This window comes from Mauremys mutica, chromosome 3 (assembly GCF_020497125.1).
Source record: "Mauremys mutica isolate MM-2020 ecotype Southern chromosome 3, ASM2049712v1, whole genome shotgun sequence".
Classification (NCBI taxonomy): Eukaryota; Metazoa; Chordata; order Testudines; family Geoemydidae; genus Mauremys; species Mauremys mutica.
Window position 1 is genome coordinate 205,286,248 of NC_059074.1, and position 14,345 is coordinate 205,300,592.

The 14,345-nt window shown below is 42.8% G+C and overlaps 1 protein-coding gene across 6 annotated transcripts in view; it reads left to right on the plus strand.

The window, feature by feature from the left end:
- RIN2 (Ras and Rab interactor 2) overlaps nucleotides 1–14,345 on the plus strand; it is a 115,059-nt gene that overhangs the window by 40,148 nt on the left and 60,566 nt on the right. For 5 of the 6 annotated variants that reach the window (XM_045010868.1, XM_045010865.1, XM_045010867.1 and 2 more), the window contains one exon: nucleotides 3,965–4,057. In XM_045010868.1, the coding sequence (XP_044866803.1) occupies nucleotides 4,001–4,057 (57 nt within the window). In that variant the 5' untranslated portion in view covers nucleotides 3,965–4,000. Of the gene's footprint in view, nucleotides 1–3,724; nucleotides 4,058–14,345 lie in introns of those variants that run through there. The other variant, XM_045010871.1, reaches the window with a different exon arrangement.

Here is a 14,345-nt window from a genome sequence, read left to right on the forward strand (position 1 = left end):
AGGTCATCTAGTCCAACCCCCTGCTCAAAGCAGGACCAATCCCCAACTAAATCATCCCAGCCAGGGCTTTGTCAAGCCTGACCTTAAAAACCTCTTATAGATCGTCACACTGTAAATGTTGCTCGTTTTCTTAGTATTTGTAACATATTTGTTTTGTGTGTGTTTGAAATCTTATAACATTAATTTTACTGTTGCTACTTGTAGAAATAAAATGTATTTAAAATGAAATCTTGGCTTAGTCTTATTTTGGTAGTACCAGGGCTGTATATAGATATACATCTGGTACAGTAAAACCAAAGATTAGATTTTCCTGTGAAAGGGCTGTTTCTTACAAATGAAGTTATTAATGAGACAGTTTTTTATGTGAATTTGTAGAGAGGGATGTGTAATTAAATTACATAGCTCATAAATCCCCAGTGTAAGGCTCTTGAAGTCTGAGGTGTTGCATGGGGGATGAATTTGATGCTGTCTTTTAAAGGGACACCATCAACTTGAAAATTGCATTTCTGTCCTCATTTCTTTTTACCTGTGATTGTTACAGGGAACCCCCTCAAATGACTGTACCTGAAGGAAGATAGTGAGGAAATAAATATTTGTACTTTGGGCCAAATGCTCAGCTGCTGGAAATGGGTGCAGCTCCATTGCAGTCAGTCCAGCAGAGGATCTGTTGCTTAGTTTTGCAGTTAGTTGGTCCTCATTTGCACTTCGTGTCCCATGGGCTGTTGTGGGGATGACTGAGTGAAACTTGCATACATGCCCCAGATCATGCTCTTCCACTTGATCCACCTTTCTGACAGAAGCCTGTAAACTCTTCGGAGTGAAATTGAGGTCTGTGCTTGGGGTGCTGGTAATGGTGCAGTTCACCTCATCATAATATGGGCATGTCAGCGGGGAATTACCAGCCGGGGATATGATCTGTGGCCTTTTAGTAGAGTATCTAAACCCCTTTGGTATTCTTCCTGAGCTGTGGTCCAATACGTTGAATTCTCAGCTCGGTGAGCTTCTTAGCAATCTCATCGTAGAGCTTGCCACTTCTGTTCTTCTTCCCAAATTTGTGGGCCCTGTTAGCATGACACCAGAAATCATTCAGTACCTTGGTGTCTGCCTCTAACAAGCTGGCTACAAGTTGTGGTGATGTCTTCTTTGGGGATGTTATCAGAAAACCAGAAAAGAGGTATATGTCAAGAAAAGGAGAGAAGCAAGGGATCCTAGTGGTTGTGGGAAAGTATTGGAGGATGAACAGCTCTTGATTGTTGTATAGTGGTGCTAGTCCGCATCCACCCTACATACAGATCAAGTTAGCAGCTGTCATGAGAAGCTTGCTTGAGGTCTGCCCTATGCACATGGTCATGCCAACCAACTAATCTTACTACAGCCAGTACACACAAGTGATGAGGTATGCGTGCATGGGGACAAGTTAGAGAGAACACTTGAACTATACCTCGTGTTAACTCACTAGTGAAGACAAGCCCCTGAATTGGAGGTTGGAAGAGTCTCTCTGTTTACTGGGGTCCCTACGCAGAGCTTGAGAGCAAGAGGATTCCTCATGCATTGTAGGGTGGATGGGAGACTTGAGAACTCCCTTCTGTGCTTTGTGGAGCTCCCAGACTCCTGCATGGAGACAAAGCGTGACCAAAACCTGGGGGGCTGATCTTTCCTCCAAAGCTCCTAAACACATTTGGGGTGTGTGTGTGTGTGGGGTGGTGGTGGTGGTGTTAGCATGACAGTAGCACCTAGAAGCCCCAGCTGAGACCACTGTGTTAGATGCTGTACGTGAACATAGTAAACTCTTTGGGACAGTCTCTTGATATCTAAATGGAGAAGAGGGACAAAGGTTGGGAGAAGGGAAGAGGTTTTATTCCTATTTTACAGATGTGGAACTGAGGCACAGAGAGATTAAGTGACTAGTCCAAGTATCACTCGTTAGTTCCTTACTGAAAAAGACCCTTATTAGCATCAGCCGGGAAATATAAATAATGAAATTTAAACCAAACAAATCAAGCCTTACTATTTAAAGAGAGCTCTGTCAGAAACTTAAATCTCTTAAAATTAGAAAAGTTGACCATGTCTCTTTAAGAGAGTACCTGCTTATAGCTACTCCTGAGGGTATGTCTACAGTGCAAGCTGGAAGTGTAAATTCCAGCTCAAGGAGACATACCCATGGCAGCTCTGATTGAGCTAGCATGCTAAAAACAGAAGTGTAGCCATGGTGGCACAAGTGGTGGGAGGGGACAGCCTCCCCAGGTACCATCCTATCCAAGACACTAGGTGCATAGCAGGGCAGCTAGCCCCTCCCAATATTCATGCTGCTGCGGCTATACTTCAAGCTACAGTGCTAAAAATAGATCAGAGCTAACATGGGTATGTCTCCTTCCGCTGGAATGTACACCTCCACTTTGAAGTGTAAAAGTACCCTGGTAAACCAATGGAGTTTGAGGTCAGATTGGTTAGGCGTACAGAATTCAAGATTCTTATCTGAACCTCTGCAGTCTGCAAAATCAGATTGAAAGTCTCTTGAAAACAGGCTCGTTCCTGAGTTTCCCAGCCCTAATACTTTTCTTTCTGGCCGCACCTCATAAGTGAAAAACGATCACCTCTTCTAATGTTCTGCACTTTCGGATTAGCTCTAGAAATGGGCACAGGTTCAGGGTGGGGCGAATGGTAAGCTTCCTGCTACATGCTAAAATGAAAGAAAATATTCCGTTTTCTCCCTCTCCTCTTCTAGCTCATAGTTTTCCCTCTCCTTCTTTTGTAGGTCTTTTATCTTTTGCTTCTCCACTCTTTTCAGTCACCCCTTTATTATTATTTTTTTAACTTCTCCTTCGTCCTTAACCTTGGTCTTTGCCCTTTTTGGCTTCTTCTAATAATGCCAATAAAGGAAAGCAAGAGTGGCTGGTGGTGGTTTTGTTTTTTTAAAGCTCTTGCAGACATTTTTGGCTCAGCTGCTACTTTCACTCAGACTTAAACTGCAACTATTCGATGCACTCAATTTTTCACTTACATTTGTATCCAAACAAGCTTCACGTTTTCTGTGGTATGGTACATTTTGCACATCCAAGATTTGTAGATAATTAGGTGAAAACTCCAACATAATAAACTAATGTAGTTTAATGAAGTGGGGGGAGGGAGGGGGAGGAGGAGGAGAATGAGTTTTTAACTTAAGGTGAAAAATGATGACTAAAGACTGCAGATTTTGGCCTTTGTTTAGTTCAGGACTGTTTGCAGGAAATACAAACTTGAATCAATTGAGACTGTTTTTTAAACATTGCTAATCAGCTAAATATATTTATGGATACATGCATATAGTATAGATATGTTTGTGCAGTCATTATAGTCAGTGAATCACATTTTATTCAGCTATGGAAAAAGGTGATATCTTTGTAATTGGTATGGGAAAAGGTGATATCTTTATAATTGCATCCCCTGTATACATTTCTCTGATGCAAGGGTCAGCAAAGTTAATGATTATTTCATTGTCTTAAAGTAGGATTCCTTCCCCCCCCCTTACATTTATAGTAACTTGTTCTCTGTCCCTTGCTGCTGATATTTTTTTCTCTGATCAGCTACATTAAAGCTGTAATCTTTGGGAGCGGATTGTGGTGACATCTAACATTTGTTCTATTTGTACTTCAGACTGAGGTCAAGCAAACAAACAAAGCAATCATTATGTTTTAGCATTCTTTTTTAATGAGTGCATTAAAATCCTCTCAGAGAGCATTACAGGATCAGTTGTGAAGGGGAAGGGGGGAGGGAAACGGAACTTCTAGTAGCTGTCTTTTGAAGCAGTGCAATTTATAGGAAATAATAGACAAAAAGGATATGTAAGGGCTTTGGTGGGAAATCAATGGCACTATGTTGTTGACGGAAAAAGATCTTGGCAGCACTGTTGTTGTGACTGTTCCTGTGGCTTAGAAAGGAATTTCCTACAGACTGGACTAACCTTTAAAAATGTCTCTACTTTTAGGAGTTCAAGACATTCAGTGGAGTCTTCCCAGGGAAGATGTCGTCTGTGACAATGGAAGCCCGTTGTCTGGAAAAGAGAGGAAGTTTCTTTAAGGTAAAAGGAAGATCTGATTTACTTCAATAATTAGGAAGACACGTTTGCTTTAAAAGTATGGCTGTTTATAATCTCACTACCAGCTGCAGAGAAGCTTGGTACTTTTAACAAAGTTATGCTGCGAGAGCCTTCCTTAGCACAGTTGGAAGTTTATCCTGTCTTCCAGCAGTTTAGGATTTTGTAATTGAACAGACAAATACAAACACAAAGCACATGGCTTTATGTGAAACTGATGCTGCCGAATATACCAAACAGGCTTTGATATGTAAAGCGCTTTATTTGTAAATTGGTAAGCATCTTACTATGGGTCTCATTTTACAAGTTTTGAGGTCTGATTTAAAGTCCGGTCCTTTCATTTGTGTGTCTTTTGCTATATACTGTATATAACTATACATTCTGTGTAAAGGTTTCTCGTGTCTTTCCCTGCATCTGCTATTGACCACACACACCCACCTGTTCTTATAGTTCTTGCAGTAGGTATCACTGTAGTTAAAGTTGCAAGACAACCTTGACTTTTTTCATTCTAACGCCTGATTTTGCTTTGTTCATAATTTTTCTAAAAAAATTCTCCCTTTGATTGAATCTTTCCTTGCTTAGTTTCAGTCCATAGATTATTTTATGAAAACTTGTAGAAAGTCTTTAATGGTTTTTGAGTTACCTGAGCATGAAAAAATGTATTGTTTTTCTACTTTAAGCAGATATTTAAGACTTTTTTTTAATGTACTGATAAAGTCAAATGACTGGACTTTTAAAATTCTGGATTTCATACATGGCTAGTCCTCAGTGAGGAATAGCTGTGTCAATTCTGAGACCATATTTTAAAATACCCGGTTAAAAGTGACCTGAAAAAGTGGAGTTCATGCATTTACTGTTAAATAATGTACTAAGTTTTAAGCTACATGCTCACCTGCAACACTATGGAATAGCAAAAAAACATAATTGTGTAACACCACAGTCGTACAATCAGGATTTTTCTTTCTTCCACTCCCCTGAGTTACATATTTGTAAATAAAAACAAGGAAATTAAATGCAACAAGCATTTTTCATGTGACATTAAGACAGCAAATTTCAACACAACAGTCATAAAATTGGAACAGTTAAAGTTCTCATAGCAACATTGATTTACCCCCATGGTGCACAAAGATATAACAAGATCTAGTGGCTGGAAGTTGAAGTTAGACAAACAGCCTAGAAATAAGGAGGAAATTTTTAACAGTGAGAATAATTAACCATGGGAACAATTTGCCAAGGGTTGTGGTGGATTCTCCATCACTGGCAATTTTAAAATCAGGACTGGATTATTACTAAAATAGATCCTGTAGTCCAAACGGAAACTATTTCAGGGAATTATGGCCTCTGTATTGTACACAAGGTCAGACTAAATTATCACAATTGTTCCGTCTGGCCTTGGAATCTATGAATATTTTTTATTTCTACTGTAGTTGGTATGTTAAAAGTATACTTAATATGCAGAGAATGTCTCAAGTTAGTTAACTCACTGTTGCACCAACAATGTATTGCTGGATTGCAGTTCGTTTTATGTTTTCATTTTATTTAAGAATTCCTTTTTCCCTCCTGAAGATAAGGATATAATGAAAGCTTTTACACAGAAGGTTGTTGCATGTTGACATAAAAATCATTAGTTTGTGATGTGGAAAATGTGACTCTTAGGGGGCGTGTGTGTGTGTATGTCTGAGGTTTTGATGATACTTGCCCTTTTGGGTATTATCTGTCTGTACATTACAATCAAAACAGTGTTACAATAGACAGTGAGGACACTGCAGGAACACTTGTTTTTTAAATTTAAGAATTTGCAATTATCTTCCTTGCTAACTTAGGGTCAGATCTTCTGAGGCATTTAGATTTCTACAGATGCAGATAAGCATCTAGTGAGATTATCAAAAGCATCTAAGAAGGCTAGGCACCTAATTCCCACTTAAGTCTTTTTGAAAACCCCGCTTGGTGCCTGTCTATATCTTTAGGAGACTAAATGCCTTTGAAACTCTGGCCCTTAGATCCTTAAGTTGCTTAGACCAGTATACTGGGTGAAACAGATATTAAGAAATCCATCCACCATGGCAATATACACCTTGGGTTTATTGAGAGGAAATGCTAATAGCTTCACATAGGATACTGGTTAAGGCTCTCTGATTCTTGGGATACTGTTTTTAGCTGTCACAGTGGCATACGGGTACTGATATCCTATGTTTCAATACAAAAGGCACTGCAGAATAGAGCTAAAGTGTAATAATTGCATGAAATGGGCCAGGAGGACATTTATAGAAGGATGGAAAAAAAACCAACAGCCTGGCACACCGTCTGAAGCACTGACACCCGTTGGGGGTTCTATGGATTTGGAGGGGAGATATAACTGCTCAGAGCTGGGTGACAGTGTGGAGCCTCTGCTGTAGGCATCATGGGCTCCTCAGAATCCCACTGAATACTCCTTGGAAGTGCTTGAATTCCTGAACAACATTAACTTCAGGTCCAGTGTTTTTTACCCCCACTAAGCTAATCATGAGCATCTGCTTGGGGAAGGCACACCCTGTGGATTCCCCAAAACCAATGGGCCAGAGCTTTCCACAGATCCTTAGGCTCCCCATGAATGAAAAGTCTACTGTCCTCCTCCCCCATTCCCACCTGTTGTGCACAGCTACAGATTCCTACTTCCCCAGGGAGCATGTGTCGGGAACTATCTTGCTGAGTTTTTGACCTAGCTGCTCCCCCTTTTCATTGCCGAATCAACCCAAGTGATTAGCACCTGAGGAGCTCAGCCTGGGTGTGAGCAGCCACACTGCAAAGCCATAACCCATTGACTGCATCCTCGCTGGTGCTCTGCTTCCCCATGTGTGTCGCTAGGATGCTGTGCACTGCAACCGCTCAGATTCTTTCCCAATGAATTGTGGGAGAACTTGTTTGTCATTTTGGGCACATGGGAGGGAACTGGAGGACATTGTGTGGTTTAGCCTGCATCCTTACTGCGAGGTGGGTGGATTGCCCACCCAAATGAAAAACCCGCCCGGTTGGCTTGGATTGAAAGTCCCACTAAACTTGAGAGAGAGAATTTTGTGTGGATGGGAGAGGAATTGGGGCAACACCTGTTTAGAAGCCTGAGTTAACTCTGCAGTGAAGAGGTATCCACAGAGTGACTCTCCACTAGGAAAATCTGTAATTCTGCCCCAGCTCTACCGACAGCGTAAATAGTAGTGCAGACCAGACACAGGTGTTTCGGTTTAATTCTGCTCCCAGACCAGTCTGCACTACATCTTACACCACTGCTGAAAAAAGTACAATTTTCTCAAATGTAGACAGGGCCTGTAAGTAGCGACTGAAATGCTAGGAGGACTGGCTGGTGCTGAATTCATATGTTTGGATTGTTTTTGTCTCAGAATATTGGCATACCGCTGCAAACTTAGCTACTTGACACCGAAGAGATGGATCGTTCAGAAATAATGGTATTGACTCTTCTCCTGGCATTGCTGCTAACATACATAAAAAGCTAAAACGTAACTGACGCCTGGCAGCTGCCATCCTGCGGAGTCTTAGTTGCCCAGCCTTCCCCATCTGTTCTAGTCATACCCTAATCTTCCCCCCCAGCAGGTTACATTCCAGACTTTTCACAGCTGTTGCCCCTCCCACACCAAGGCTGAAAACATCTCTTGCTGTCTGAATCCCTCCCAGCAAACTGTACCCTAATGCTTTGTCTATAGAAGAGACATTTGGTATGCCTAGCATGCCAGCAACACCCCATGTTCCCATCAACCTCTGTGCTCCCAATGGTGCAGAGACAAGCACAGCAGTTTGGATTAGACTTGCTTCCAGCAAAGCTAACCATGGTGTGCCTCTCACCAGTGTCAGTATGAATGGGATAGCTTACATGATAGCTCCACTGGTGTAAACAGTTGTCCCAGAAGGCATTCTGAAATCTCCCAGAAGCCATTGCTTCAGGGAACTGGGCTGGGGGCTGTGAGGTAGGTATCCGGTAGGGTGACTAGACAGCAAGTGTGAAAAATCGGGATGGGGTGGGGGTAATAGGAGCCCATATTAAAAAAAGCCCAAAATATCAGGACTGTCCCTATAAAATCGGGACATCTGGTCACCCTAGTATCTGGAGGACAATACAACTGCATTGCAAGAGCAGCTGGGTGGCAAAAATGAATTAAAAGCAGCATTGGTACTTGCACCAGTGAAATCTCACCAGTTCGGTTATAAATGGATCAGTTCTCCAGAGTGGAATCAGCGCTACAGTGTGTCTACACTATAGTGTTTTGTACCAGTTTTCTAGTAAAATCTTAGTGATGCTGGTGCCTAGTAAATGCAGTGCTTAAAATGGCCAGAAAAGGGGTGGGGGAGGGGGCATAGGGTATCTCAGTATCCTCACATCAGTTGATCCTCCTGCCCAGCAATTAATTCTGCATCCCAACTCCCAAATCAATTTTGCCCAATCTATTCTGTCCCCTCCAGCCCCACCCCCAGCCAATTTCCCCCCACACACCCCTGCTCCTCCTTCAGCTCCTGGCCTGGGGTCCACACTCCTTCCCAGGCTGGGTGAGTCAGGGAGTGTGGAGGAGCTGTTGTTGCTTGGAGGGTGAGGATGAGGGAAGGGAGCTGCCTTGAGGGGATGGGTTGTTTCTGCTCTCTTCTCCCCCTCTCTCTGTGTGAGAGTGATGTTCCCTTGCTGAAGGGGAAGGGGAGGAAGAGAACTGTGCCTGTTTCCTGCAACTACCCTACCTACCCCAGGAGACAGGCTGAGGCAAGTGGAGAAAAGCAGCCAGTCCGAGGTGGCTTTCTCCCAGGTGGTACTAAGAATGTGCAACTTTGAGCTGTCCAGCTCACTAATTAGAAATTTTATTTCTCAAGTGTGTGAGCCTCTCAACCTGGCGTACTTCAGGCACTGAGCAAATGTTGGAAGCAGTGGAGAATAGAGGGCTCAAGTTTTTAACAACTGGCACACCGGTAACTGACACCTTATCTACAGTAGAGCTTTCTCTGTTGCTAGCATTGATATTGCTGCACCACTGATGGAAAATGGGTACAAAATTTCCAAGTGTAGACAAGTCCCTGGATTCTGGTATTCAAGGTTCAACCAACTGGGAGATTTTCCTCTTTCTCCCTGCTCCTCCGCTCCTTGATGAAGGATGGTCAGTATCTCTGAACTGTGCGCTATATCTGTGCTAGAAAGGTGGCAGTGGAGAGTGTCCACAATAGTGCAGTGGGACATATGGGTATGGCAGGTCAGACACAACCTACTCACTGTCTGTCCTGCAAGATGGATCAGAACTACCTACAGCCATGGAGAAGTTAAAACTTCTATAGGCATTTCTTAGCTAGTATGTCGGGTTTGAATTGTAATGCTATATCCTGGAGTTTAAAAAAAAATAACAAACCCAAACCCTAAAGAAGTTAGATGCCCATCTTCCTCTGAATTTCAAAGGGATTTGGACACCTTAAGTTCCTTGGAAAATCCCAGTCATACTCATTTTAAAATATATATTTATCAATCCAGCTGTTTAAAAACCAAAGTGCAAGTCTTCCTTTTAAGTCAGCTGGCAGTGGACGTGCCTAGACTCCCCAGCACATAGGGGGTTATTATGTTAATTGACAAAGCATCGTGTCATTAATTTTCACTTTGACAGCTTCATAGTCCAATTACAAAGACATACTTGCACGCTGAAATGTTCAGTTAATGCAGCACAGATTTTGTTTGTCTATTATTTTAACACAGTCTTATTAGGCAAGTCATTGGAAAACAAATGAGGCATGAGTTATATTGCAGTGATAGAACTTTTTCCCCTGTGGCAACTTACGGAAAGCCTCATGCAATCAAAAATAACCGGTTCATTTGGGGATAGAATTAGCTTCTCCATTTTTTGGAACACATTCTGGTTATGTTCTGCTTTGTATAAACCCAGCCATTATCTTTATTTGGTGGCAATCAACAGTCTTTTTCGTTTCAAGTGAATGGCCAGGCAATTCATTAATATGACCAAACTAGCTCAATTTCTCAGGAGTATGTGGAGATTATCTTCAGACGTGGTGGAGGCCGGGAGTTTAGGAGGGTGTGTATTGTCTACATTGACTTCAGTGGGACTTAAGCACATGCATTGTGCTTTGCTGAATGGGGTCTCAATGAATTTTTTTTTTTTTGGTAAGTGAGATGCTCTCATTAGTTTATGTATAATTGTTGAAAACTATTGCTGTTTTCCACTAAGAAACAAACAAAACAAGATCTCATGGTAACTAGAACAAACAAACACAAACTGATGATTTAATCTGCTTTATTTCAAGCCTTCTTATTGTAAGACAATTATATTAGGAGACCAAATTCTCCAGGTTACTAAGGCTTCTTTTTGACACTATAGCAAATAAGCAGCCGTAATATCAATTTAACTGGTCACTGAAGATTTCCACCCTCCTTTCTCCTCCCTCCCCAACTAAGGGGATTTTTGGGTGATACAGGCACCTCCCACCAGCCTTGCGCACTGGTATGTGGGTAACTAGACAAAAAGGGGTATGATTAGGGCATGTGTGTGCCCTAGTAATCTCTAGCTACCAGAATGTCTCCTTGTGGCATTAGCAGCCAATGTAAAAAACAGCCCCAAGGCTGCTCTAATTTTTGCCAGGGACCGGTCTAGTAGGTGGATGGCCCTTGGATTGGACGGGTGGAAATGTGGCTCAAAGCTATCTTTTAATTCCTACTGGAGATTATGCTGAGTACAGTTTGGCTGTAGCTCAGGATCTAGGCTAGAACATCTTGGCAGTTTCAAACAATCTGTGTATTCAGGCGGACTGCATTCCTTTTGTATTGTACAGTTGGAGAGCAGATGTATTGGTGACTTCATTCACTCTACAGGGGGGTTTCCTTCTCTTTCTCCATATATGTGGTCATTAGAGCACAGCTAAGTAACTTAGCTGCATCTGGATGGGTTAGACAAGAAAACACTTCAAAGTTCAGATTTAAAAAAGAATGCTATATTATTATTATTATTATTTTTTAAATTTTTATTACTGAACCCAAATATTTTACTTTATCTTTCATTGCTTTGTGTTTGGAGGGCATATCAGAGACATGTTCATATCCATGATGACTCCTAAGAAATATTTCTCAGACTGTCCTCCCAAATTCACAGCCTGTCGTCATAGGAGAATTTAGGGACATTTTGCTAATATGTTTTATTTTACATTTGTTCAAGTTACATTTAATCGGCTGTCCAGTTTCTGAATGTACTTAAATCTATCTGGAATGTCTTGCAATTCTCAGTATCTTTTACTATAAAAATCCAACCAACAAACCAACACAAAAAAACCTCCTAGCAGGTGTCAATGGCAAATGTAATCAACTTGTTGACCTTTCTCAATAATATCAAAATGGTCCCCATTGTAATAGCTTCTGAGCACCTTGTAATTTTTAACGTTCATTCTCACAACGGAGTGAGCTAGGGAAATATTACTATTCCCATTTTACGAAAAGACTAAGGACATGTCTGCACTTACTGGGGATCAGCGCTGTGGTGATCAATCCATTGGGGGTTGATTTAACAGGTCTACTGAAGACTTGCTAAAACAACCGCAGATTGCTCTCCCGTCGACTCCCGTACTCCACCAGAACAAGAAGTATAAGGTAAGTCAACGGGAGAGTTTCTCCTGTTGACCCAGCGCCTTGTAGGCTCTGCAAAAGGTCAACCTAAGCTATGTCCAGGCCCGCCAAGAGCAATTCTGGGCCCCAGGACCAGGGTCGTCCCTGGTGAGGGTGGGGCCTGGGGTGGAAGTGATGATTTGTCACTTCCAGGACGCCGTTACTTCTGGGACCAACCATGCCAGCCTGCGGGGCCCCACAAAACGCAGGGCCCAGAGCGGTCGTGCACGTCCGTAGGAGCCCTGTGGCCCACCTGGGTGATTTAAAATGGCCCGGGGCTCCCAGCTGCTGCCGCTGCTACTGCAGCAGTGGTGGCGGCTGGGAGCCTCCAGGTCCTTTTAAATCTCACGGGCCCCTGGGCAATTGCCCCCTTGTCCCTCCCTTCCACCCCTGGGTGTAGACCATAGTGTAGATCTGCCCTAAGTCAGTCACCCCAAGGTCACACAAGATTTTTGGGGGGGGGGCAGAGAATTGAATCTTCATCTCCCTAGTCCCAGGTTAGTACCTAACCAACGGGTCATCCTTCCTCTCTGTGGGCTCTCCCAACCGTCAAAACATTTTAGAGGGACCCATCTATTGTCTGTCTTCCCTGAAAATAAACAGTTTCTAAGACTTGCCTATTACTTTACCAGATTTTAATCCGTAACAGAGTTAAATGTTACCAGCCCAAGGGAGGGGATATTAGAAATTCCTGGCTCACAGCACAAGTTGCAAGTTGCTGAATTATATAAATACTTCAGTTTTATACAGACATTGGGAAAAGTCCACAAATAGGAACTCTTGAGCATTCGGCCATGATTGGCTTTTGGCCAGGCTCTTATACAGAACGCCCTTTGAGAATTGCTGCACTCTACTTATCAAAACAGGAAGGAAAAAGCTCAGATGCCAAAGAGGATGCAAGGCTCCAGAAAGAATGAAAAATGGAAAAACCGGGGGGAAAGGGAGCGAGAGCAGGGAGTTATGTACAGCATTGGTCCTTGTTTTTAGGCCATGCTCCCTTTCCAGGTTAGAAATGTTCATCCTCCTTTTTCCATCTTAGCTATTTTAAAGGTCTGAGTGTGATCCCTTGGAAACATTCAGCTGTTGCCACTACAGTTGATCTTTGAAGTGCATTATGAGCAACTTGGAGGTTTCATAAATTCACAGTGAACTTTTAGTTACATTGCAGTACAGAAGCAGGTAATGCATCTGCCATGCAAAGATAGGCATCATTTTTCTTTCTAGCAGATGTCCTGCAACAACCATCTAGACAAAAGGCACCTGTTCTGCAACACTGAGACTTTTTGCACCAGTCCAATGGATAGAAAGACCCGCCTGTAAAAATCAATGGTATGGACAACTTTCCGAGGGCTATGTGAGACAGTGGACTAGATTATCCATTGTGGCTGCATTCCTCTAGACACAGGGCAGTAGTGTGTGGTGATGGGAGGGGGGCTTCTGGGAGATGGTTATAGGTCCCTGAGTCTGTTAGAATAGCTTAGAACAGCAGTTCTCAAACCATAGGTTGGTACCCCAAAGTGGGTCACAACCCCGTTTAAATGGGGTCACCAGGGCTGGCTTAGATTTGCTGGGGCCCGAGGCAGAAGCCTGAGCCGCACCTCTTAGGGCCGAAGCCAAAGCCTGAGGACTTCAGCCCTGGGCAGCGGTGCTCAGGTTACATGACCCCTGCGTGAGGCTGAAGTGCTTGGCTTCGGCTTTGGTCCCCCCACCCGGGGCAGTGGGGTTCAGGCTTTGGCTTTGGCCTTCCCCCACCCAAGGCGGCAGGGCTCAGGCAGGCTTAGGCTTCGGTCCCCCCTCCCTGGGGCCGTGTAGTAATTTCATTGCACCGCGACCCCTTTCTGACAACAAAAGTTTGAGAACCCCTGACTTATACCACTGGAATAAGGTCCTAAAGATGTAAAGCAGAGTGGAAGAGCGGTTTCATCAGTTCAGGAGCAGAGGAAACTGATGTGCATGAATAGCAGTGGTCTACTCCATTTGTGGACAATGTATACTAGTCAGTATACCATCTGCACTAGCCTTCAAAGTCCAGGCCTATGGGATGATTATTGTTGGCTGCCATTAAGCATAATGGGTTGCATACAAAAGAAAGCGTGTATGTGGTTTTGAGAGACTTGTATTTTGCAATTTCGTTCCTGGATTTTGTGAGTGTAAACAGTTAATACTTGGGTAATGTTTGGAATAGGTTTTGTTGGGCAATATCATGCCAGAGAAGAATTCTGTGGTTGCTGATGTATACTATGATGGTATGCTAATATGTGACGTCATGTACTCTGGATCATGATCATTATCATTTGGGTTTATAATGGCTGTGTATTTCTTCAAATGAAAATGAATGGCTAAATGATGTAATTACAGAATTTGGCCTTGAAAAGGGTTTTCCTTTTTCGGATTATTTCTGAGGAGGCATTGTGGACGTGAAACTGGTTGTTATATATGTAGAAATTACTGACTTAATTTAAACTTTGGATTCCAGATGATGACTTTCTATTTCCACCTAGGCGTTTGCTCTGTGTGGTGGTGGTGTTTTTATTTTTTTATTCTTTGTATATGTGCACCAATGGTCACAGTTTCAGTAATTCCTGTAGTAGTGGCTTTGGTATCAGTATTTCATTGCCATGAATAATCCCTGTAAGATCTCTGCAGATCACT